At 49.0% G+C, this 26,955-nt stretch overlaps 1 protein-coding gene across 1 annotated transcript; it reads right to left on the reverse strand.

The window, feature by feature from the left end:
* Window positions 1–5,215: 5,215 nt before the first annotated feature.
* Window positions 5,216–17,032, reverse strand: LOC139230293 (prolactin-like). The gene is made up of 5 exons (XM_070862121.1): window positions 16,973–17,032; window positions 15,763–15,906; window positions 11,664–11,771; window positions 8,121–8,300; window positions 5,216–5,398 (listed from the first exon to the last, which is right to left on the reverse strand). The coding sequence occupies exons 1-5, from the start codon at window positions 17,030–17,032 to the stop codon at window positions 5,216–5,218; spliced, it is 675 nt and encodes a 224-aa protein (XP_070718222.1).
* Window positions 17,033–26,955: the final 9,923 nt, after the last annotated feature.

A 26,955-nucleotide genomic window follows, 5' to 3' on the forward strand; every position in this document is an offset into this window, starting at 1 on the left:
GGACACCCAAGACTGAGATGAGGAGGAGTTTCTTCACTCAGAGGGCTGTGAATCTTTGGAATTCTCTACCCCAGAGGGCTGTGGATGCTGAAACGTTGAGTATATTCAAGGCTGAGATCAATAGATTTTTATACTCTAGGGGAAATCAAGGGATATGAAACATAGAAAATAGGTGCAGGAGTAGGCAATTCAGCCCTTCGAGCCTGCACTACCATTCAATAAGATCATGGCTGATCATTCACCTCAGTACCCGTTTCCTGCTTTCTCTCCATACCCCTTGATCCCGAAATCCGTAAGGGCCATATCTAACTCCCTCTTGAATATATCCAATGAACTGGCATCAACAACTCTCTGCGGTCGAGAATTCCACAGGTTAACAACTCTCTGAGTGAAGAAGTTTCTCCTCATCTCAGTCCTAAATGGCTTACCCCTTATCCTAAGACTGTATCCCCTGGTTCTCGACTTTCCCAACATCGGGAACATTCTACCTGCATCTAACCTGTCCAGTCCCATCAGAATTTTATATGTTTCTATGAGATCCCACCATTCTTCTAAACTCCAGTGAATACAGGTCCAGTCGATCCAGTCTTTCCTCATATGTCAGTCCTGCCATCCCGTTAATCGGTTTGGTGAACCTTCGCTGCACTCCCTCAATAGCAAGAACGTCCTTCCTCAGATTAGGAGACCAAAACCGAACACAATATTCCAGGTGAGGGCTCACCAAGGCCCTGTACAACTGCAGTAATACCTCCCTGCTCCTATACTCAAATCCCCTAGCTATGAAGGCCAACATGCCATTTGCCTTCTTCACCACCTGCTTTACCTGCATGCCAACTTTCAATGACTGATGTACCATGACACCCAGGTCTCGTTGCACCTCCCCTTTTCCTAATCTGTCGCTATTCAGATAATATTCTGCCTTCATGTTTTTGCCACAAAAGTGGATAACCTCACATTTATCCACATTATACTGCATCTGCCATGCATTTGCCCACTCACCTAACCTGTCCAAGTCACCCTGCAGCCTCTTAGCATCCTCCTCACAGTTCACACCGCCACCCAGCTCAGTGTCATCTGCAAATTTGGAGATATTACACTCAATAACTTCGTCTAAATCATTGATGTATATTGTAAATAGCTGGGGTCCCAGCAAGATCGGGCGGGAAAGTGGAGTTGAGGTGGAAGATCAGCCATGATCTTATTGAATGGCAGAGCAGGCTCGAGGGGCCATGTGGCCTCCTACTGCTCCTAATTCCAATGTTCTTACAGAAACCAGTGCTGTGCCAAACTCTACCCTTTCAACATTTTGCCAGTTGAGGCATTGGAAGAGATTTGCAGATATGCTTTGTCACTAGAGGAAGCCAGGACGCAATGTTTCTGAATAACCTGAAAGGAGGGATAAAATGGGCTGAAAGTTCCTTTTGAGAAAACCTTCAACCTAGAATTTCGAAGTCGGGGAAAGTTTACAAGGTAAAACTTGACAGCCAATTGAAGTACTATTCGGCCAATTTGCGAACAGAAAACAAAATAAATGACCAGTTAATCTTGTGGTGGAGGGGATCATTGAGGAAGGAATGTTGGCCCGGGCAGCAGAACTCCCTGCTCTTCTTCAAATAGTGCCGCAGGATCTTTTTTACATTCGCCCGCACAATCAGGCAGGGCCTCGGTTTAACCTCCCATCCAAATCTCTCGCTATTGCGCTGAAGTGTCAGCCTGGTCTTTGTGCTGAAGTCTGTGGTGGGCCTTAATCCCACAACCTTAGACTTGCAAGGCCAGCGAGCCAAGGAGTTTTTGTCTCCGTATTTCAGGAGGGATATACTTGCATTGGAGGCAGTTCACAGAAGGTTCACTCGGTTGATTCCTGAGATGAAGGGGTTGTCCTATGAAGAAAAGTTGAGCAGGTTGGGCCTGTACTCATTGGAGTTTAGAAGAATGAGAGATGATCTTATTGAAACGTATAAGATTCTGAGGGGGCTTGACAGGGTCGATGCAGAGAGGATGTTTCCCCTCGTGGGGGAATCTAGAACTAGGGGGCATAGTTTCAGAATAAGGGGTCACCCATTTAAAATGGAGATGAGGAGGAATTTCTTCTCTCAGGGTTGTGAATCTGCCCCAGGGAGCTGTGGAGGCTGGGTCATTGAATATATTTAAGGTGGAGATAGACAGATTGTTGAACGATAAGGGAGTCGAGGGTTATGGGGAGCGGGCAGGGGAAGTGGAGCTGAGTCCATGATCAGATCAGCCATGATCTTATTGAATGGCGGAGCAGGCTCGAGGGGCCGAATGGCCTACTCCTGCTCCTATTTCTTATGTACGCATTTAAGGTGTGCATGCATTATCTGCAGAAAAAATATATCGAAAGAAAGGGATTTTACAATCCAAGTGTAGATATAGCTCTTTATTTGCAAGTTTTTCCAGCCCAGGTACACTGTCATAAAAAGCCAGGGGAGTACATATGTATCAGTCAAGGGTAAACTATGTTGATGGGCATATTTTAGCATCATACAATTAATATGATGGAATGCCAGGCTCCTGGACTGAGTCATCTCTTCATGGCCAAGAACACATCACTGTCAATCGTGGAGATTACTGAGGTGAGCGTATGCTGTACACCAAACCTGAAAAGGCTAAACACAAAAAATTGCATTTATCACATGTGCTGCAATTGACTGCCAAGATGCGCAATGTATTCTGTCCTTTTTCCCTGCCTTTCATTTTTTTTCTCTTTTTCACCCCACTCTTCCCGCTGTGCCTGAATGTTATCCCGCAGTGCTGTTAGGTCAGGATTTCCAAAACTCCCTCTCTGACAGCACTGTGTGGGAGCACCTTCACCACACGGACTGCAGCGGTTCAAGAAGGCGGCTCACCTCCACCTTCTCAAGGGGCAATTAGGGATGGGCAATAAATGTCAGCCTTGCCAGCGATGCCCATATTCTGCGAATTAATTAAAATATGATTATTTTATGGTAGAATGCAGAGAGGAGGAGGAAAAGCATATTTGTATGGTTGTGTCTTTGCATCTTGGGCGGAAAACAAGAGGGCCTGTGAACAGGAGTAAAGAAATCGTGGGGTTTTTAAAAAGTGTGCAGCAATTCCCTTTTGACTTTAATTGGATCGATCCTTAAAGAAAAAAAACTGCAGGGCTATGGGGAAAGAGCAGGGAGGGAGTGGGACTAATTGGATCGCTCTTTCAAAGAGCCGGCACAGACACGATGGGCTGAACGGTCTCCTCCTGTGCCATGCGATGCTGTAAAAGAGAGGAAAGTTTAAAGCACTAACGACCAGTAAATTAAAGAGCGAGCGAGAGCAGAGGTTTGAAGCTGGAGGTGAACAAGAGGGCAAGCTGTGACACAGGAACAGATTCGGGTCTCTGGAGTCAGTTCTGGGATCGTCGATGTGCCCAGGAGGAGATGGTGGGTGTGACAAAATATCAGGCGACACCAAACCGTTGCCTGTTGCTACCGTGGAGAACGTTCTCAATGAACACCTGGGGCAGAGCAGAGGTAATGTATGGCCCTGTGAGGGGTTTCCTGTCCGGGCTGCTCTTGCCATCTTTCACTCGCCACCTTGCCATCCTCGTCTGCTGTCCGGACACGCCATGGCGCACCATCTTGCCGTCCGGAGGGGGCGGGGGTTCCCAATAGAGTGCACTCTACGTGGGAGTCCTCCCCTTATTTATTGGGGACTTGGCCTGGAGGGTGGTGCACGGAGCAGTTCCGTGCAATAAGATTTTAAGTCGGTTCACGGGTTCCCAGGCTGCCTGCAATTTCTGCGGTCTGGAAGAGTCCATGTTCCATGTTTTTATGGAATGTGCGAGGTTGCAGCCCCTCTTCCATTATTTGAAGGAGCTGCTCCTCAAATTCTGGTTGCACTTCAGTCCCACACTCCTGATCTTTGGGCACCCGGTGCGGAGGGGAGCGGGCAGGTCAGAAGGCTTCCTCGTAGGACTGCTCCTGGGCATGGCCAAGGGGGCCATCAGCCTGTCCAGGTAGCGGGCGGTCGAGGGGGTCGTTCAGCCCAACTGCCTGCCTCTCTTCCGCTGTTACATCCGAGCCAGGGTGTCCCTGGAGATGGAGCACGCGGTGTCCACCGGTACGCTCGCGGCCTTCCGCGAGAGTTGGGCGCCGGAGGGACTGGAGTGCATCATCACCCCCGGCAACCAAATTTTAATTTGATGTTTGTCTAAAGTTTATTTTGTTTATTGTGCTGGTTTCAGTGCCCCCCACCCCCTTTTAGCCAGGGGACACTTGTATAATTTGTGTTTTTAGTGCCCTAAAAAAAAACACGGGGGCACTTGTTTGAAAGTCTTTGGTGTGTCCCCCTCCTTTAACCAGGGGGCTTTTGATTTCAACTGTTTTCTACAAAAATAGTTGTATGCCCCTGTGAGGATGCTCACAGGTTTGTCGAGCAGTTGAGTTGGGAGTGGCCTAAGCCAGTTACGTGACGTTCACAAGACTCAATAAAACCCCAGCCAGTTGGGTTCGGGGGATCCACGATGAGGGAGGTGGTTGTGAGCCTGGTGGATGAACTGGTAATGTGTAGTGTGATTGTTATACCTTTGCAAATAAACCAACTAGTTCTAAAAACCAATGTGTTGTTATGAATTCTTAAGCAAAGAACCCATGAAGCAAATACGTTACAAAGATGAAGCTGCATTTGAAGTTCTCACCAGAGTCAGAAGTTACCTTTGACTCTCGACTTGACTATTCCAATGCACTCCTGGCTGGCCTCTTACATTCTACCCTATCTCTGTAATCTCCAGCCCATAGTCACCCCCCACCCGAGATATCTGCGCTCCTCTAATTTTGCCCTCTTGAGCATCCCTGATTATAATCACTCCACCATTGGTGGCCATGTCTTCTGTTGCCTGGGCCCCAAGCTCTGGAACTCCCTCCCTAAACCCTCTTCCTCTCTACCTCTCTCTCTCCTCTTTCAAGACGCTCCTTAAAACCTACCTCTTTGACCAAGCTTTTGGTCACCTGCATTCATTTCTACTTATGCGGTGTCAGTATTTTTGAATCTCCTGATACCCTTGTGAAACGTCTTGGGATGGTAAAGGCGCTATAAAAGTACAAGTTTATGAGCGCATTGTAGAGGAAAATGTCCGATAAAACTAAGTAAGCCTTCAAACAATAAGGTCCTTAAGAGCTGTTGAACTTGCTTAAGCATTGAAATTCTAGGAGGAGAATTGTAACACTAACCACAAAGTGGCATGTCAGCAGCTTGATTGCTGGGAGAATCTGCATTTGAGCAGTTTAAGGTAGCTGTCGATTTTGTGCGTGTCACGGCGGAAGCATTGCAGGAGACTGTAAAGCTGCAGCATTATCGAGTCTCGATCTTCAGCTAGAGGCTGTTCCCATTGCCGCACCTGCTGAATGACTCTCCTATGCTGCCCCATCTGAAAAGGAAATGGGAAGCACTTTGCTAGTAAAGACACAACAACAATCGCACGTGCGCTGGCTGATTTACGTTAGCGCCCGGTCCGGCAACGCCTCGCTTGTGTTCAAATCCATTCATGGGCCTCACCCCTCCCTCTCTCTGACCCCACAAGCCCCTGCGATCTTTGCGCTCCTCCAATTCTGGCCTCTTGCTCATTCCCAAATTTTATCGCTCCACTATTGGCGGCTTGCCTTCAGCTGTCCAGGCCCTAGAATTCTCTCCCTAAACCTCGCTACCTCTCCTTTTAAATCACTCCTTTAAAAAAATACCAAGCTTTTGGTCACCTGTCCCATATCTCTATGTGAATCGGTGTTAAACTTAATGCTCCTGTGAAGCGCCTTGCGATGTTTTACTCCGTTAAAGGCGCTATATAAATGCAAGTTGTCGGGAAAGGAACTAATTTCTCAAGGAAATTCCCAGCGCTAGAGTTAGGGCGGGATTATGATTCCCTCTGCAGTCAAATAACCTGTTGGCGCTCACTGTCTAGTCTGGGACTTGTGGAACCCCGCTAAGTATTCGAGCTTCCTGGCCGGCCTCCCACGTTCTACCCTATGTAAACTAGAGGTGATCCAAAACTCGGCTGCCCGTGTCCTAACTTGCACCAAGTCCGGTTAAGCAATGCCTCGATTTCAAAATTCCCATCCTTGTTTTCAAATCCTTCCATGGCCTCACCCCCTCCCTATCTCTGTAATCTCCTCCAGCTCCACAACAACACCACCCCCCCTCCCTCCGAGATACTGCGCTCCTCTAATTCTGCCCTCCTGGGCATCCCTGATTATAATCGCTCCACCATCGGTGGCCGTGCCTTCTGTCGCCTGGGCCCCAAGCTCTGGAAATCCCTCCCTAAACCTCTCCACCTCTCTACCTCTCTCTCCTCCTTCAAGACGCTCCTTAAAACCTACCTCTCTGACCAAGCTTTTGGTCACCTGCGCTAATTTCTATTTATGCGGCTCAGTTCAAATCCATTCATGGGCCTCACCCCTCCCTCTCTCTGACCCCACAAACTTTTTAATCTCGTAGCACTCCTGTGAAGCGCCTTGAGACGTTTCGCTACATTAAAGGCTCTATATAAATACAAGTTGTTGTTGTTCAGGACAATAGGGAGAAAATAGAACAGCAAAACCTATCAGTTTACTGGGATATGAGCCACTCTAGGTGACAGTTCATATCAAACTTTACAGCACATCAGTAGGCCATTCAGCCCAGCATGTCAGTGCTGGCTCTTAGCTAGAGTAATCCAAAACTGTCCTGCGCTCTCTCTGTAGCACGTGTTAGCCGTGGCTCTGTGGGCAGCACTCTTGCCTCTGAATCAGAAAGTTGTGGGTTCAAGTCCCACCTCAAGAGACCTGAGCACAAAAAACTAGGCTGATACTTCAGTGCAGTGCTGAGGGCGTGCTGCACTGTCGGAGGTGCCGTCTTTCAGATGAAACATTAAACCGAGGCTCTCTCGGGTGGACGTAAAAGATCCCATGGCACTATCTCGAAGAGGAGCAGGAGAGCTATCCCTGGAGTTCTGGCCAACATTTATCCCTTATCTTACAGTAAAAAAACACCTCATATTATCTGGACTTTATTATAATATATGCACCTGTGAGCATGCTCACTGGCTTGTGGAGCTGTTGCACTGTGAGTGGCTTAGCCAGTCACGTGATGTTCACAAGACTCAATAAAACTCCAGCCAGTTGGGTTCAGGGTGTCCACGATGAGGCAGATGGTTGTGAACCTGGTGGATGAACTGGTAGGGTTCAGTTTGATTGTTAAGCCTTTGCTAATCCTTTACGGCAACTGTGTAGCTGTGAATTCTTAAGCAAAGAACCCATGAAGCAAATACAGTACAATTATAACATTGCTGTTTGTGGGAGATTTCTGTGTGCAAATTGGCTGCGACAGCGACTACACTTCAAAAATGCTTCATTGGCTGAAAAGTCATAAGAACATCAGAAATAGGAGCAGGAGTCGGCCATTCGGCCCCTCGAGCCTGCTCCGCCATTTAATAAGAATCATGGCTGATCTGATTTTGGCCTCATCTCCACTTCCCTGCCCGCTCCCCATAACCCTTGACTCCCTTATCATTCAAAATTCTGTCTATCTCCATCTTAAATATATTCAATGATCCAGGCTCCACAGCTCATTGGGGAAGAGAATTGCAAAGATTCACGACCCCCTGAGAGAAGAAATTCCTCCTCATTTCCATTTTAAATGGGCAACCCCTTATTCTGAAACTATGCCCCCTAGTTCTAGATTCCCCCACGAGATCCTGAGGTTGTTAAAGGCACTGTATATATTTTTTCTTCCTTGTACAGATTGAACCTCCCTTATCCGGAACCCTCGGGACCTGGCCTGTTCTGGATAAGGGATTTTTCCGGACGAGGGGTGGTCACGTTAAATTGGATGGTACAGGTAATGAGCAAGGGGATATCGGGGCTGGCTGGTTTGGGCTGGGAGTGGGGCAGAGAGATTGGGGGGGGGGGGGGGGGGGGAGGGCGCTGGCGGTGGATCGTGGGGTCAGGCCAGCGATTGCGAGAGTCGGCGGCGAGGAAGGACTTCAATTTGTTCATGTCGGAGTTCTCGGCGTGCGCCACCCGGTGGCCGGGAATGGTTCTGGACGAGGGGTGGTTCCGGATAAGGGAATTCTGGATAAAGGCGGTTCAACCTGTACCTTCACATCAGTGTGACTGTACCTGCTCGCTTATCTTGTTCAATCCTTTCGCAAGTTGCTTCATTTGCTTGACGATCTTCAGGGATTTACTCAACATGGAGCTGGTGGTCCTGTGGGTGTAAGTGAATTCGGAAATCACGTACTGCAGAGGGTCCCGCCAGGAATGTAGAACAGCAATTACAAGGCTTAGCAGTTGCTCGCGCTGTAAGTCAAACAGATTGAAAATTAATTATTTTATTAAGAACAGAAGGATCAGTGCAGGAGTCGGCTATTCGGCCCCTCGAACCTGCACCACCATTCAATAAGATCATGGCTGATCTTCCACCTAAACTTCACTTTCCTGCCCAATCCCTTGGTTCTGCTGGAGCCCAAAGATCTATCGATCTCAGCCTTGAATATACTCAACGACTGAGTATCCACAGCCCTCTGGGGTAGGGAATTTCAAAGACTCACAACCCTCTTAAATGAAGAAATTTCTCCTCACTTCGGTCTTAAATTGCCGACACCTTATCCTGAGACAATTTCCCCCCCCCCCCCCCCTCTAGTTCTAGACTCTTCAGCCAGGGGAAACAACCTCTCAGCATCTACCCTGTCAATCCCCCTCAGAATCAATAAGATCATGGCTGGTCGTCTACCTCAACTCCACCTTCCCGCAGTATCCCCATATCCCTTAATTCCCCCAAACTTTTATCGATCTCTGTCTTGAATATACTCAACGACTGAGCAGCCACAGCTCACTGGGGTAGAGAATTCCAAAGATTCACCACCCTTTGAGTGAAGAAATTTCTCCTCATCTCAGTCCTAAATGGCCGACCCCTTACTCTGAGACTGTGACCCCTGGTTCTAGGTTCCCCAGCCCGGGGGAAACATTTTGTCAACATTAACCTTGAATGAATGTTATGTGTTTCAATGAGATCACCTCTCATTCTTCTAAATTCCAGGGAGCATAGGCCCAATCTACTCAACCTTTATCAATTTTTATCACCATTCTCAGCCTTGAAGATGGAGCAGGTAATTTGCACCCAACTATGTTCTTTTGCTGTCCTATACTGTCTACTAGCCCACTGACACGCGCTAGTTAAGCTCCCACAGAAAGAATGCACATTTGCGTCAGGTACTTGTGGTCAGCAATAGCCTTGGAACTATCGGCCAGTAGTCAACGCCATCGAGAGGAACAGGGGGAAATTCCAAAAACAAATGTATAGGCTTTTGCAGCACAGTTTAGAAGGGAAGGAGCGAGTGGGCTGTTGAGAGTGGGGGGGGGGGGGAGGGGGGGAATTAGTTCCCTTCCAACCCACCCACAAATGTGTGCCCTGGTGAATTGGCCAAGGAAACTGCACGGACAGCATTCATAGAGGAGGTCATCGACTCCATTCCAGCCCATCGTGCGCCACGTGGCAAAGCGCTAGGATGCAGACAAATTCACATCGCTAATAGTTACAAGTGCCAAATTGAGTCTGAGTAGCTAAAGGTGGGGTGGAGGAGGGGGGGGATGCAGGGTGGGCCTAGCTGCTGCCTTCCATTCTTATTCGCCTCTAAGTGCTGAATGAGAGAGAATTTTTGGTAGCAGGATGTTCCCAGCCTATCCCCTTGACCAGCAAGCGGAGTGTCGCAAGGGCCCTAGAGTCAGCCGTGGCTCTGTGGGTAGCACGCTCGTCTCAGAGTCAGTAGGTTGTGGGTTCAAGTCCCACTCCAGAGACTTGAGCACAAAAATCTAGGCTGACACTCACGGTGCCAGTGCTAAGGGAGCACCGCACTGTCGGAGGTGCTGCCTTTCGGATGAGACATTAAACCGAGGCCCTGTCTGCTCTCTCAGGTGGATGTAAAAGATCCCGTGGCGCTATTTCAAAGAAGAGCAGGGGGAGTTATTCCTGGGGCCAATATTTATCCCTCAATCAACATAACAAAAACAGATTATCTGGTCATTATCATATTGCTGTGTGTGGGAGCTTGCTGTGCGCAAATTGGCTGATGCGTTTCCCACCATTACAATAGTGACTACACTCCGAAAGTACTTCATTGGCTGTAAAGCATTTTGGGACATCCTGAGGTCGTGAAAGGAAAATCTTCTAGAATTTTTTGAGGATGTAACTAGTAGAGTGGACAAGGGAGAACCAGTGGATGTGGTGTATTTGGACTTTCAAAAGGCTTTTGGCAAGGTCCCACACAAGAGATTAGTGCGCAAAATTAAAGCACATGGTATTGGGGGTAATGTACTGAAGTGGATAGAGAACTGGTTGGCAGACAGGAAGCAGAGAGTCTGGATAAACGGGTCCTTTTCAGAATGACAGGCAGTGACTAGTGGGGTACCGCAAGGTTCAGTGCTGGGACCCCAGCTATTTACAATGTACATTAATGATTTAGATGAAGGAATTGAATGTAATCTCCAAATTTGCAGATGACATTAAGCTGGGCTGTAGTGTGAGCTGTGAGGAGGATTCTAAGAGGCTGCTAGGGGGAGTGTTTGCTAGTGCTGTTGGGGAGGAGTTAAACTAGTATGGAGAGAAAGCAGGAAAGGGGTACTGAGGGAATGATCAGCCATGATCTTATTGAATGGTGGTGCAGGCTCGAAGGGCCGAATGGTCTACTCCTGCACCTATTTTCTATGTTTCTATGCAGGTGGACTTGGACAGGTTAGGTGAATGGGCAAATGCATGGCAGATGCAGTATAATGTGGATAAATGTGAGGTTATCCACTTTGGTGGCAAAAACAGGAAGAGAGAATATTATCTGAATGGTGACAGATTAGGAAAAGGGGAGGTGCAACGAGACCTGGGTGTCATGGTACATCAGTCATTGAAAGTTGGCATGCAGGTACTGCAGGCAAATGGCATGTTGGCCTTCATAGTGAGAGGAGCAGGAAGGTCTTACTGTAGTTGTACAGGGCCTTGAATATTGTGTACAGTTTTGGTCTCCTAATCTGGGGAAGGACATTCTTGCTATTGAGGGAGTGCAGCGAAGGTTCATCAGACTGATTCCCGGGATAGCAGGACTGACATATGAAGAAAGACTGGATCGACTAGGCCTATGTTCACTGGAATTTAGAAGAATGAGAGGGGATCTCATAGAAACATATAAAATTCTGACGGGACTGGACAGGTTAGATGCAGGAAGAATGTTCCCGATGTTGGGGAAGTCCAGAACCAGGGGTCACAGTCTAAGGATAAGGGGTAAGCCATTTAGGACCGAGATGAGGAGAAACTTCTTCACTCAGAGAGTGGTGAACCTGTGGAATTCTCTACCACAGAAAGTTGTTGAGGCCATTTCGTTAGATATATTCAAAAGGTAGTTAGATGTGACCCTTATGGCTAAAGGCATAAAGGGGTATGGTGAGAAAGCAGGAATGGGGTACTGAAGTTGCATGATCAGCCATGATCTTATTGAATGGTGGTGCAGGCTCCAAGGGCCAAATGGCCTGCTCCTGCACCTATTTTCTATGTTTCTATATAAATGAAACTCTTTCTGTCTTTCAAAGCAACAAGGAAGGAAAGATTTTCTGAAATTCAGAGTGCGTATAAACGTCGTGATATTTGATTCTCTAACTCGTTGGTGCAGAAATACTCACACTTATCCTTAATGCTTCTTCCTTGTTCTGAGGTGTCACGATGGAGGAGGTGTGGCAGTTGTTAATAGCCCTGAAAATTAGCTGTTGCCCTTGCATGAAATGCTGGTCCTGTTAAAAGAAAGAGCACAAGGATCTCTAGCGGCAGAAAAGAGCTATTCGGTCCAGTAACCGTGCCCCTGCCACGTCGTCCTATCTCTTCTCACCCCAGAATTCTATCTCATTGTCTGGGCGTAATTTACCGGCTGTTGAATTTATATAGCCTCAGGACCTCAGGACGTCCCAAAGCACTTTACAGCCAATGTACATTTGAAGTCATCATCATAAGCAGTCCCTCGAAGCGAGGATGACTTGCTTCCACGCTAAAAAGGGCTGAGTTCACAGGTGTTTCAATGAAGGACCTAATATTCCAGATCCCGAACTACATCCTGAAAGGTGGAAGATGCCTGTGTGTGGATTTTTTTAACGTGGGGTGACCATTGCACACCAGCCACCACACGGGCTTGACAGAGCTCGGTCTTGGTCCAGTGGCAAGGGTTAACCAGGACGACTGGAGACCAGCTCTGCTGCACGGGCCTAGTGCGCGCACATATCGCACAGTGTGGGCTGGGCCCGTGCTGCCCCTGGGCCCTCGCCTCTCTTGGGCCTCAGACTCACGCCTCTCCTGGCCCTGGTCACTTCCCTCGACAGACTCTTGCCGCTCCTTCGCCCCTCCTGCTGTGCCTGCCCACACTGCGATCAGCGACCTGGCTTCACAGCCATCGCCCTCCTGCAGTGGTATACCGCTGCACGCTGCTCCCTCTGATGCAGCCTTGCAATCACAGCAAATCCTCTTCAATTCATGTGAATTTGAAGTGTAGTCACTGTTATAATGCAGGACAGGCACAGCAAGCTCCCACAAGCCGCAATGTGATAATGATCAGATAATCTGTTTTTGTTATGTTGATTGAGGGATAAATATTGGCCCCAGGACACCGGGGATAACTCCCCTGCTCTTCTTCGAAATAGTGGCTGTGGGATCTTTTACGTCCACCTGAGGGGGCAGATGGGGCCTCGGTTTAACGTCTCATCCGAAAGACGGCACCTCCGGCAGTGCGGCGCTCCCTCAGCACTGCACTGGGAGCGTCAGCCTAATGGTTTGCTGCTGTCATCGGGAGGTCGATTTAACGACGGGTTCAGTGTCCTGTGAGACAACATTAGTTGTGATTTGAGATCGTGTAACAGGGTGGGCCAGGAGAGGGCTGTAATTATCCACCCTGTCTGTTTTAATGATATTGGTTGAGGGATAAATATTGGCCAGGAATCAAAATCATGAGGGGTCTAGATAGAGTGAAATTGTTCCCATTGGAGGAAGGGTCAAGAACCAGAGGACACAGATTTTAGGTGATTGGCAAAAGAACTGTAATGTATTTGCTTCATGGGTTCTTTGCTCAAGAGTTCAAAGCAACACATTACTATTAAGAACTAGTTGGCTTATTAGTAAAGGTTTAACAATCACTCGACACATTACCAGTTCATTCACCAGACTCACAACCACCTGCCTCATCGTGGATGACCTCGACCTGGGGTTTTATTCAGTCTTGTGAACATCACGTGACTGGCTCAGCCACTCCCAACTAAATGGGCCCAAGTTTCGGCCTCAGTTGCTCCTGATTTTTTGGAGCAACTGGTGTAGAACGGAGTATCTTAGAAATTCAAATTCTCGGCATTTAGTTTGCTCCAGTTCGAGTCAGTTAGAACAGTTTCACTTTGGAACAGAATTTTTTTTTCAAAAGGGGGCGTGTCCGGCCACTTGCGCCTGTTTTCAAAGTTTCGGCAGTGAAAACTTACTCCAAACTAACTTAGAATGGAGTAAGTGAAGATTTTTGTACGCTCGAAAAAACCTTGTCTACACTTTAGAAAATCAGGCGTAGGGAATGGGGGGAGGGGGTTTAAAGGGAAGTTTACAAACATTAAACACTTCAGTTTTACAAATAAAGAGCCATCATCAATAATAAATGATAAAACATCAATAAATCAACCAACAAATCAATCAAAAAAAATTAATAAGAATTGTTTTTTTTAAATCAATAAATAAAACATTTTCTACTTACCGACTGCAGCACCGGGAGCCCTCCAACAGCGTGCTGGGATGCCCCCCCCCCACAGTGTGTTTCTGTCAGTGTCTCTATCTCTCTGTCTGTCTGTGTGTGTCTCTCTCTGTCTGTCAGTGTCTGTGTTTCTGACAGCGAGGGGAGGGGGAGGAGGGGGGTAGAGGGAGAGAGGGGGGGGCAGGGGGAGGGGAGGGAGGCACAGGGGGAGGGAGGGAAGGGAGAGGGATGGGGAGAAGGGGGAGGGAAGGGGATAAGGGGGGGGAGGAGAAGAGGAAGGGGGAGGGGAGAAGGGGAAAGGGGGGAGGAGGAGAAGGGGAAGGGGGAGGGGAGAAGGGGAAGGGGTAGGAGGAGAAGGGGAAGGGGGAGAAGGGGAAGGGGGAGGAGGAGAAGGGGAAAGGGAGGAGGAGGAGAAGGGGAGGGGGGAGAAGGGGAAGGGGGAGGAGGAGAAGGGGAAGGGGGAGAAGGGAGAAGGGGAAGGGGGGGAGGAGAAGAAGGGGAAAGGGAGGAGGAGGAGAAGGGGAGGGGGGAGAAGGGGAAGGGGGAGGAGGGGAAGGGGTGGAGGAGGAGAAGGGGAAGGGGTGGAGGAGGAGAAGGGGAAGGGGGGAGGAGGAGAAGGGGAATGGGGGGAGAAGGGGAAGGAGAGGGGGGGAAGGAGAAGGGGGGGAAAGGAGAAGGGGGGAAAGGAGAAGGGGGGAAAGGAGAAGGGGGGGAAAGGAGAAGGGGGGAAAAGGAGAGGGGGGGGAAAGGAGATGGGGGGGGGTGGGGAGGGAGACTGAACGGGCCAGGCCCGACCGGGCCCAAGACTTTGAGCAGGGCCCGTCCCCAGCACCAGATTTACAGGTAGGTAGCGTTGGGTCGGGTCGGGGGGGGAGCGCGGGTAGGGGTCGGGAGCGTGGGTCGGGTTGGGGCGGAGGGAGGTCGGGTAGGGTCGGGTCCGGGGAGGGGGGGTGGGGGGGGGCGGTCGGGAGCACGGGTCGGGTCGGGGGGGGGGGGGGAGGAGGGAGGTTGGGTTGGTTCAGGTGGCGGGGGGGAGGGAGGGAGCGCAGGTCGGGTCGGGTCGGTTTGGTTCGGTTCGGGGGTGGGGGGGGCGTGCAGAGGGAGGTCGGGTCGGGTCCAGTCCGGGGGGTCGGGTCCGGTCCAGTCCGGGGACGGGGGACTGGGGGGGGGGGGGGGAATCAGGAGTTGAGTCGGGTCGGGAGGAAGCAGGAGCTGGGCGTGGGAGGCAGCCTTATGCACGCAGCCCCAGTGAGGCCATTTGGCCAGGGCTAGGGGCTGCGTGCTTCGGGCCCCTCCCACAGTTTTGGGCGCCTGGAGCTACTGCACATGCGCGCCCACTGTAGCGTGCATGTGCAGAGGTCCCGGCACTGTTTTCAGCGCAGGGACCTAGCTCCGCCTCGTACAGCTCGTGCTGCACCGCGCCCAGCTCCAGAGGACCAGCAGGGAGCCGGAGAATCTGTAAGTTTTTTTTAGGCGCCCTTTGTGGTGTGAAAAATGGGCGTCCAGGTCGGGGCTGCGCCGTTCTAGGCGCGGCCCAAAACTTGGGCCCAATAGCTCTACAACTATTTTAATTAACAGATAAAGCCGAGTGCCCCCCCACATCCCTTTTTAAAGGGAAGCTAGAACACACAAATTAACAATAAAACTTTATAGGAACCTTAACCAATCAAATTAAAATTTGGTTGCCGGGGGTGATGATGCTCTCCAGTCCCTCCGGCGCCCACCTCTCGCGGAAGGCCGCGAGCATACCGGTGGACACCGCGTGCTCCATCTCCAGGGACACCCTGGCTCGGATGTAACCGCGAAGAGAGGCAGGCAGTCGGGCTGGACGACCCCCTCGACCGCCCGCTGCCTGGACCGGCTGATGGACCCCTTGGCCATGCCCAGAAGCAGTCCCACGAGGAAGCCCTCCGACCTGCCCGTTCCCCTCCGCACCGGGTGACAACCATTCTACAAAGCTGTGAGCATTCGCACAGGTGCACACATTGCAGGTTCGATATCATTATACTCACAAATTCAACGTATGTGTCCGTGGCGAGAGTATGCATCTGGTGCGAAAGCGCAACAACACGGTCAAACAATTGACTCATTGAAATGGGTTGGCATTCTCCATGCCCATTGGCGAATGAGGGCAAAGGCATCACACTATCCTCGACCTGAGCTCTAACCACCAACACTGTCAGGAGAAGAAGACCTAGGAGAGAGAAAAAAAGGCTCCAACAACAACTACACCAACTTGTATTTATATAGCGCCTTTAACGTAGTAAAACGTCCCAAGGTGCTTCACCAGAGTGTTAGAAGACCAAAAAAATTAATTTGACACCGAGCCAGATAAGAAATCACGGCAGACGACCGAAAGTTTGGTCAAAGAAGTCGGTTTTAAGGAGCGTCTTGAAGGAGGAGATAGAGGTAGAGAGGCGGAGAGGTTTAGGGAGGGAGTTCCAGAGCTTGGGGCCCAGGCAACAGAAGGCACGGCCACCGATGGTGGAGCAATTATAATCAGGGATGCTCAAGAGGGCAGAATTAGAGGAGCGCAGACATCTCGGGGGGTTGTGGGGCTGGAGGAGATTAGAGAGATAGGGAGGGGGCGAGGGCCATGGAGGGATTTGAAAATAAGGATGAGAATTTTGAAATCGAGGTGTTGCTTAACATAGAGCCAATGTGGTCAGCCCACCCTCAATTGTCTCCTCCTGGCCCATGTTACCCAAGTTACAACAAGACTTTTGTTTCAAACTAGTTACATTCTTAACCTTTAAAAAGAACAACTAACAATAACGAAGGAGGCTATCTCTGTCACTGCAATGTATTTGCTTCATGGGTTCTTTGCTTAAGAATTCATAGCAACACATTGCATTTAGGAACTAGTTGGTTTATGAACAAAGATTTAACAATCACACTACACATTACCAGTTCATCCACTAGCCTCACAACTGCATACCTCATCGTGGATGACCTGGACACAACTGGCTGGGGTTTTATTGAGTCTTGTGAACATCACGTGACTGGCTCAGTCACTCACAATGCAACAGCTCTACAAACCCGTGAGCATGCCCGCATTACGTAACCATCTTCAGTCCTACAATCCCTGGAGAATGCTGTGTTCCTCCAACCCCGGCCTATTGTCTATTCCTCACTCCGTCCCACTATTGGTGGGCGTGCCTTCAGACGTCTCTCCGGCTCCACCGCGCTCTTATCTCATTCAAGACGCAGCTCGCCACCTACCTCTTGGACAAAGCGTTTGGCCACCTGCCCTAATGTCTCCTTCTTTGGCTCGGTGTCCATTTTGTTTCTCTGATTGCACTCCTGCGAAGCGCCTTTGAAACATTTTACTGTGTCCAAGACGCTGTATAAATGCAAGTTGCTGTGTCAGCCGTGGCTCAGTGGGCAGCACTCTCGCCTCTGAGTCAGAAGGTTGTGGGTTCGAGTCCCACTCCAGGGACTTGAGCACATAAATCTAGGCTGACACTCCCAGTGCAGTGCTGAGGGAGCGCTGCACTGTCGGAGGTGCCGTCTTTCGGATGAGACGTTAAACCGAGGTCCCGTCTGCTCTCTCAGGAGGATGTAAAGGATCCCATGGCACTATTTCGAAGAAGAGCAGGGAAGTATCCCCGGTGTCCCGGGGCTAATATTTATCCCTCAATCAACTTAGCAAAAAAATAGGTTATCTGGTCATTGCTGTCTGTGGGAGCTTGCTGTGCCCAAATTGGCTGCTGCGGCAGTTCCTACATTACAACAGTGACTACACTCCCAAAAAAGTACTTAATTGGCTGTAAAGCGCTTTGAGAAGGCCGTGAAAGGCGCTATATAAATGCAAGTCTTTCTTTCATAGGACGATTGAATGTGTAATGGAGGGTCGCCATACTGGCCCACAGTAGGGGGCGCTCTTCTCAATTTGGATCTCAGCCGCAGCCTCATGGTTGGGGCAGAGTAGAGGGAGTTTTGCTCTGCCTCTAATCCATGGTATGTTTCCCCCACTCCCAGAAGCTCTCGATGCTGAAACTGGCTGCCTCAGATGAAAAGTATTCCATTCCCCAACACTAATATCCCTTACTTCGATGAGCGCAAATGGTCTTCACAAAAACACAAAAAAACATACCTTTAAGAGAAATGCAGCCACGGTTTTGAAGGTTAACCATTGCCGTCTGATATTGGCTTAAACAGTGAGAACCACAGCCTCAAGTTTTCCTTTCGCTTACCAAAGATTTCGGGGAGATTTATATAACTGGTTACAATCATATTCATTAACTATACTGCTGCACATGTTCGCTCAAACAATTAATATTCAGTTAACACCTTTAACCACACAATTAGTCACTTGTTGGAAAGACATTGTTGGTTAATATTTAGTTTTTTTCCTGCCCGCTCAACTGCGTCAGAACCTGTGTCTCCAATGTCCTCAGATCGAGCGTTACATTAAAAACCAGAAAAGTACATTTTTCGGGGGGAAGCATACAAAAGAGAAACATGCGTGGTGGAAATCTGAAATAAAAGTTGAAAATTCTTAGCACTTCAGTCAACATCTGAAAAAGGAAAGACAGGCTAACTTAAGAACGTAATAATTAGGAGCAGGAGTCGGCCATTCGGCCCCTCGAGCCTGCTCCGCCATTCAATAAGATCACGGCTGATCTTCGACCTCAACTCCATTTCCCCGCCCGATCCCAATATCCCTCGATTCCCCGAGAGTCCACACCGCTGGTGTAACCTTTCATCAGAACTGTGTCGCACACAAAACCTCTTTTTCCCACAGTACAACAGTGACTACACTCCAAAAGTACTTCATTGGCTGTAAAGCACTTTGAGACGTCCGGTGGTCGTGAAAGGCGCTATATAAATCCAAATCTTTCTTTCTTTTCTCTCTCTCTCCCTTTCTCTCTCTCTCTATATGGGAAACATTCCGATTAGAAATATATCAGCCAGTCCTTTATCGTTGCTGAGTCAAAATCCTGAAAATCCCTACCTAACAGCACTATGGGGATCACAGCATGTTTAAGAAGGCGGCTCAACACCACCTTCTCAAGGGCAATTAATGATAGGCAATAAATGCCGGTCTTGCCAGCGACGCCCACATCCCGTGAACAAAAAAAAGCAAACCTGTATGTATAAAAACCTACAAGCACTTCAAGTCTACAAAACCTTACTTCCTGTTGCCACACTTTTGTGCCAACTTTTTTCATTCTATATTCCTGTGTCGTTACCAGATTTATAATGGGAATTTCCTATGTAAATATGTCATGCTGCAATTACACCTTCCTGCCAGTGGTGGAGCTGTAGTACCAAATAGAAGTTCTCCCCGGTGTCCTGGACCATCTTTATCCCTCAAACAACATCACTCAAACAGATAATCTGATCATTATCAGTTTGCTGTTTGTGGGAGCTTGCTGTGCGCAAATTGGCTGCCACGTTTCCTACATTACAACAGTGACTACACTCCAAAAGTATTCCATTGGCTGTGAAGCGCTTTACAATGTCCTGAGGTTGTGGAAGGCGCTACGTAGGTGCAAGTTTTTCCTTTTTTTTCCTTCATTGAACATCTTGGCGACCAGGGGAAGGACACAGTAATATAAAAGTTAGTGTTTTTCAGCTGTTTCATGGACCAAGGCCTAGCTCTGTCAAGCCCGTGTGGTGGCTGGTGTGCAACGGCCACCACACGTTAAAAAAAATCCACCCACTGGCATCTTCCACCCTTCAACATGGAGTTCAGGACCTGGAATATTAGGTCCTTCATTGAAACACCTGTGAACTCATTCCTTTTCGGCGTGGAAGCAAGTCATCCTCACTTCGAGGGACCGCCTATGATGATACAGTCATCAGAGGCTGGGCCTACCTGCGGTACCCCCCTCAAATGGTCATTCTTAATTTGTGAGGACAGACAATGAATGTCAGCGGGAAGCTGAAATATAGAGGGAAGCCAAGCGTGATCTCTTGCCTCAGTGGGTAGCCTCTCGCCTCTGCATCAGAGGTTCACAGGTTCAAGTCCCAGTGATTTGAGCACTTGATCTAGAAACATGGAAACATAGAAAATAGGTGCAGGAGTAGGCCATTCGGCCATTCGAACCTGCACCGCCATTCAATATGATCATGGCTGATCATTCACCCCTTTCCTGTTTTCTCTCCATACCCCTTGATCCCTTTAGCCGTAAGGGCCACATCTAACTCCCCCTTGAATATATCTAACGAACTGGCCTCAACAACTCTCTGCGGTAGAGAATTCCACAGGTTCACAACTCTCTGAGTGAAGAAGTTTCTCCTCATCTCGGTCCTAAGTGGCTTACCCCTTATCCTTAGACTGTGACCCCCTGGTTCTGGACTTCCCCAACATCGGGAACATTCTTCCTGCATCTAACCTGTCCAATCCCGTCAAAATTTTATACGTTTCTATGAGATCCCCTCTCATCCTTCTAAACTCCAGTGAATATAAGCCCAGTCGATCCAGTCTCTTCTCATATGTCAGTCCTGTCATCCCGGGAATCAGTCTGGTGAACCTTCGCTGCACTCCCTCAATAGCAAGAATGTCCTCCCTCAGATCAGGAGACCAAAACTGACACTTCAGTGCAGTACAGAGAGGATGCTGCAACAATAACAACAACAACTTGTATTTATATAGCGCCTTTAACGTAATAAGACGTGCCAAGGCGCTTCATAGCAGTGTTATAAGACAAAACAAATACTTTTGACACTGAGCCACATAATAAGATATTACGGCAGTTGAGGTACGTTTTAAGGAGCGTCTTGAAGAAGGAAAGAGAGGTAGAGAGGCGGAGAGGTTTAGGGAGGGAGTTCCAGAGCTTGGGGCCCAGGCAACAGAAGGCACGGCCACCAATGGTTGAGCGATTATAATCAGGGATGCTAAAGAGGGCAGAATTAGAGGAGTGCAGATATCTCAGGGGGGGTTGTGGAGCTGGAGGAGATTACAGAGATAGGGAGGGGGTGAGAGCCATGGAGGGATTTGTAAACAAGGATGAGAATTTTGAAATTGAGGCGTTGCTTAACTGGGAGCCAATGTCGAAGGTGCTGTCTTCCAGATGTGATGTTAAACCGAGGCCCCGTCTGCTCTTGCCGATGGAGGTAAAAAATCCAATGGCCCTGTTCGCAGAAGAGCAAGGGAGGTGTTCTGGCCAATATTTATTCCTCAACCAGCACCTAAAACAGATGTGTTGGTCAATTATATCATTGATGTTTGTGGGAGCTTGCTGTGCGCGTTGTGGCTACATTTCAACAGCGACTACACTCCAAAAGCACTTCATTGGCTGTGAAGCTCTTTGGGGGTGTCCTGGGGTTGTGAAAGGCGCTATAGAAATGCAAATCCTTTTTAAAAATGTTTCTCCCTCCACAAATTTCAGCTGGAATCACGCAGCAGAAATCAGGGGAATTCCTGCTCCTGATCTTTCTAAATGTTGAGGTATTTTAGAATGGGAGGGAGGTGAGAGATCCAACTGAACCAATCATATGGGAATACTGCAGCAACCTAGTCTGTGTTAGTGTGTTTGGAGACATTTGAGATGCATAGCACTTCTGCTTTGTGCCCTTTTGAAGCATATGTATGCTTATTGATGAGTTGCAGAACTCAATTAGGTTTAAATTTTCGTGAGCCCACGCACTGAGATAATCCCCCAAACGGTCTGACATTCATTTGACATTCATTGGCCCGAGCGTCTTTATCTCGAAGTGGAAGAAATCTTTCAGAGATGTCACAACAAAGATTATTTGTTTCAGTCTTTCAGTGTGGAGTTCCACAGTGTCCACGTATTTGCCTACGCACACGGGAAGTGATCGTGTGTCATTGGAACATAGGGAACTGTTGGATGGCAGGACACCAAGGTCCTTCTACCATCCTGGTACTCGCACAAGGGAACGATAATGGTGTTATGTCAGTTTCACCACCGCCCCTCATTGGCTCCTGTGAGCTACAATTTTTATTTTCATTCATTCACGGGATGTGGGCGTCGTTGGCAAGGCCGGCATTTATTGCCCATCCCTAATTGCCCCTCGAGAAGGTGGTGGTGAGCCGCCTTCTTGAACGGCTGCAGTCCCGTGTGGTGAAGGTGCTCCCACAGTGCTGTTAGGGAGTTCCAGGATTTTGACCCAGCGACGATGAAAGAACGGCCGATATATTTCCAAGTCAGGATGGTGTGTGTTGGGGTGAAAAGGAAGGCTCCTTCAAGGTGGACTAACGGATATAGTTAATCGACACCTTGCCCGTCTTTTGGGGTAAAAGCAGGCTTCTCTCCCTCGGGGTGGACTAACTGAAACAGTTAATCGACACCTCGCCCAGCTCCCATTGAATAACGACCACGGAAGTAAACAAACAAAACCTCAGGTTTACCGGTTTTATTACGAGCAATGCACGGGAAGGTTCAGTCGTGGAACCTCCGAAATACAAGAGTTTTCAAGCATAATTTATACAGGTTCTGGAGAGGAGCTATCCACCTACAAAATCATCGATAGGTCTAATTCTATCAGCGAAGTTACATTGATTTGTCGACTCTTATCCGACGGGCTCTGAGTGGTACATGCAACGGTCCATCTCTCATCATTGTGTTGTTCCATTTTGCCCTCTACCCCAGTCTAGCGACACCTAGTGTGGCTGTACTGGTGTATTTATCTCTTCCTCAAGGACTTTTAAACAAAACTGCTGACTTCGGCTGTTTAAGTGTTTCTAAAGTTAAGCTATAGTTTAATGTGTATAAGTGTGTTATACCTATACAAGCAAGTGTTACATACATAGGCAATTTATAAGTTCACTACCTTCAGCATAATTCTGACCCCCTATTTGCAACCTTACAATTTATTCCTTACAGTGTGTGACTTGGAGGGAAATGTGATGGTGGTGGTGTTTCAAATCAGGATGGTCTGTTCTTTACGAACACTCTCCAGTTCTGACGAAAGGTCATCGACCCGAAACGTTAACTCTGCTTCCTCTCCACAGATGCTGCCTGACCCGCTGAGATTTCCTGCAATTTCTGTTTTTATTCCAGACTCCAGCATCCGCAGTATTTTGCTTTTGTGTTGTGTAGTGTGTGAATTGGAAGAGAGATTGCAGGTCATGGTGTTCCCATGCGCCTGCTGCCCTTGTCCTAGGGGGTAGAGGTCACGGGTTTGGGAGGTGCTGCCGAAGAAGCCTTGGCAAGTTGCTGCAGTGCCTCTTGTAGACGGTATACACTGCAGCCAGGGGGCGCCGGTGGTGGAGGGAGTGAATGTTGAAGGTGGTGGATGGGGTGTCGATCAAGCGGGCTGCTTTGTCCAGGATGGTGTCGAGCTTCTCGAGTGTTGTTGGAACCGCACTCATCCAGGCGATTCCGCAGGTGCCTTCGGATTCCTCGCCCGGATAGCAGCTCTTCAAGGGCGAGCTGAGGTAATGGGAGTCAGCCGGCTACACGACTGGAGAAGGTGTCGTCCCGAACTTGTCCTTACCCAACTTCAACACGCGCACTTCCCAGCAGGGGTCTCAGCAAAGGAGCATAAGCTGCTTTCATGGAACGTGCAGGATGAGTGAATCAGGCACTCGGGCTGCGAGAGCCGGAAAGGAAACCAAGAAACGTGTATGCACCGGTGAGCATGCTCACAGGTTTGTAGAGCTGCTGTCGAGCCAGGGGTGTCCCTGGAGATGGAGCACGCGGTGTCCACCGGTACGCTCGCGGCCTTCCGCGAGAGGTGGGCGCCAGAGGGACTGGAGTGCATCATCACCCCTGGCAACCAAATTTTAATTTGATCATTAAAGTTAAAGTTTAATTTCTCTATGTTTGTCAGTTTTAGTGTCCCCCCCCCCCCCACTTTTAGCCAGGGGTGCATCATTTCAACAGGGAACAGAATTTTAATTTGATCTGATTTGAAAAAAAGTTCCCTTTAATTTCAAATTATTAAATTGTGGTTTTTGGTGCCCTCAAAAAAAAAAGAGGGGGCGCTTGATTTAAAGTTGATTTGAAGTTACTTTCAAAATAGTTGTAGCGCTGTTGTCTATCTTGCCGTCCGGAGGAGGCGGGGGGTCCGCAATGGAGGGTTCCCTACGCGGGAGTCCTCCTTTTGTTGATTGGGGACTTGGCCTGGAGGGTGGTGCATGGAGCAGTCCCATGCAATAATTTTTAAGTCGGTTCACGGACTCCCAGGCCGCCTGCAATTTCTGGAGGAGTCCGTGTTCCATGTTTTTATTGAATGTGTGAGGTTGCAGCCTCGCTTCCATTATTTGAAGGGGCTACTGCTCGATTTCTGGTTGCACTTCAGTCCCACGCTCCTGATCTTTGGGCACCCTGTGTGGAGGGGAGCGGGCAGGTCGGAAGGCCTCCTCGTAGGACTGCACCTGGGCCTGGCCAAGGTGGCCACCAGCCGGTCCAGGCAGCGGGCGGTCGAGGGGGTCGTTCAGCCCGACTGCCTGCCTCTCTTCCGCGGTTACATCCGAGCCAGGGTGTCCCTGGAGATGGAGCACGCGGTGTCCACCGGTACGCTCACAGCCTTCCGCAAGAGGTGGCACTGGAGGGACTGGAGTGTATCATCACCCCCGGCAACCAAATTTTAATTTAATTTGGCAAAGTTCCCAGTTACTTTGTAAATTTAAATGTTTTCGTGCCCTTACCAAAAGAGGGCACTTGATTTAAAGTTATTTTAAAATAGTTGTAGAGCTGTTGCATTGTGAGTGGCTTAGCCAGTCACGTGATGTTCACAAGGCTCAATAAAACCCCAGCCAGTTGGGTCGAGGTCATCCACGATGAGGTATGCAGTTGTGAGCCTGGTGGATGAACTGGTAATGTGTAGTGTGATTGTTAAACCTTTGTTAATAAATCAACTAGCTCTTAATAGCAATGTGTTGCTATGGATTCTTAAGCAAAGAACTCATGAAGCAAATACATCACAAAATGGCAACGAGGATGGGATTTTCTTCATGAAGGAACTTTGGTGGAATTTCCTTTCATGAGAAGGCAAATGCAAGTGGAGCACAGCAAGAAGATATACAGTCGTGTGATTCTTCAATGAGAATCTTGGCAGTACCATTCTATTTTGTGAGTAGTGAACAGTGTTGAACTGACAAAAATAGCTTGTGGAAAGCCATTTAGAGTCATTGGAAAGCAATTCAGGATTATTGAGTCTTGTGAACATCACGTGACTGGTTAAGCCACTCCCAACTCAATAGCTCTACAACTATTTTAATGTAAAACTATAAATCAAGTGTCCCCTTATTAAAGTGGCACTAGAACCAACAAATTAAACTTTGGACATTAAACAAATCAAATTAAAATTTGGTTGCCAGGGGTGATGATGCACTCCAGTCCCTCCGGCGCCCACCTCTCGCGGAAGGCCGCGAGCGTACCGGTGGACACCGCGTGCTCCATCTCCACGGAGACCCTGGCTCGGATATAACCGCGGAAGAGAGGCAGGCAGTCGGGCTGAACGACCCCCTCAACCGCCCGCTGCCTGGACTGGCTGATGGCCCCCTTGGCCAGGCCCAGGAGCAGTCCTACGAGGAGTCCTTCCGACCTGCCCGCTCCCCTCCGCACAGGGTGCCCAAAGATCAGGAGCGTGGGACTGAAGTGCAACCAGAATTTGAGGAGCAGCCCCTTCAAATAATGGAAGAGGGGCTGCAACCTCGCACATTTGAACATACACATGGAACACGGACTCCTCCAGACCGCAGAAATTGCACGCGACCTGAGAGTCCAAGAACCGACTTAAAAACCTATTGCACTGGACTGCTCCATGTACCACCCTCCAGACCAAGTCCCCAATTGATAGAAGGAGGATTCCCGCATAGAGTGCACTCAACAGCTCTACAACTATTTTGTTGCAAAACATTAAATCAAGTGCCCCCTGATTAAAGTGGGGGGGGTGGGGGGGGGAACACCAAACAGTTTACAAGTGCCCTTTTTTGTGTTTTTTTTTTGTTTTTTTGTTTTTTGGGGGGGTTTTGGGCACTAAACAACAAATTATTCAAGTGCCTCCTGGCTAAAATTGGAGGGAGACACTAAAACCCGGCAATAAAACAAATTAAACTTTAAACCATATAAAATCAAATTAAAATTTGGTTGCCGGAGGTGACGATGCACTCCAGTCCCTCCGGCGCCCACCTCCCGCGGAAGGCCGCGAGCGTACCGGTGGACACCGTGTGCTCCATCTCCAGGGACACCCTGGCTCGGATGTAACCGCGGAAGAGAGGCAGGCAGTCGGGCTGAACGACCCCCTCGACCGCCCGCTGCCTGGACCGGCTGATGGCCCCCTTGGCCGTGCCCAGGAGCAGTCCTACGAGGAGGCCTTTCGACCTGCCCGCTCCCCTCCACACAGGTTGCCCAAAGATCAGGAGTGTGGGGCTGATGTGCAGCCAGAAATTGAGGAGCAGCCCCTTCAAATAATGGAAGACGGACTGCAACCTCGCACACTCCATAAAAACGTGGAACAAGGCCTCCTCCAGACCGCAGAAATTGCAGGCGGCCTGGGAGCCCGTGAACCGGCTTAAAAATTTATTGCACGGGACTGCTCCGTGAAACACCCTCCAGGCCAAATCCCCAATAAATAGTGGGAGGACTCCCACATAGAGTGCACTCAACAGCTCTACAAACCTGTGCGCATACCCACATGTGTATACATTAGACTTGGTTTTGTAAATAGGGGCATTGAATGCAAAAACAAGGAAGTCATGCTAAACTTTTACGAATAACTAGTTAGGACTCAGCTGGAGTATTGCACAATCCTGCGCACTACCCTTTAGGAAGGATGTCAATGCCTTGGCGAATAGAACAGGACTTGCATTTATATAGCGCCTTTCATGACCACCGGATGTCCCAAAGCGCTTTACAGCCATTGAAGTACTTTTGAAGTAGTCACTGCTGTAATGTAGGACACACACAGCAAGGTTCGATCAGCAGCAATGTGTTAGTGATCAGATAATCTGTTTTAAGGGTTTGCTGCTGATACCGGGAGGTCGATTTAACGACAGGTTCGGTGTCCTGTGAGACGACATTAGTTGTGATCTAAGATCGCGTAACAGGGTGGGCTGCCATGGGCCATCATCATCCACCACCCCACCCACCCCCCCCCCCCCCCCCCGTCTGCTTTAATTTATGAGGGAAAACATTTTTACGCAGCGAGGGCTAGGGTCTGGAATTTGCTGCCTGATAGGGTGGTGGAGGCAGACTCAATCATGGCTTTCAAAAGGGAGTTGGATAAGTACCTGAAGGGCTATGGGGAAAAGACAGGGGGGAGTGGAACTAGCTGAGATGCTC

This window comes from Pristiophorus japonicus, chromosome 19 (assembly GCF_044704955.1).
Source record: "Pristiophorus japonicus isolate sPriJap1 chromosome 19, sPriJap1.hap1, whole genome shotgun sequence".
Lineage (NCBI taxonomy): Eukaryota > Metazoa > Chordata > Chondrichthyes > Pristiophoridae > Pristiophorus > Pristiophorus japonicus.

Coding starts and splice junctions, on each gene's coding strand:
- LOC139230293 (XM_070862121.1), bottom strand. CDS start 17,032: ATGGACACCGAGCCAAAGAAGGAGACATTAGGGCAGGTGGCCAAACGC. Junction 11,772..15,762: donor CGGACACATACGTTGAATTT/GTGAGTATAATG, acceptor TTCTTTTAACAG/GACCAGCATTTCATGCAAGG. Junction 8,301..11,663: donor AAGAAGCATTAAGGATAAGT/GTGAGTATTTCT, acceptor TTTGACTTACAG/CGCGAGCAACTGCTAAGCCT.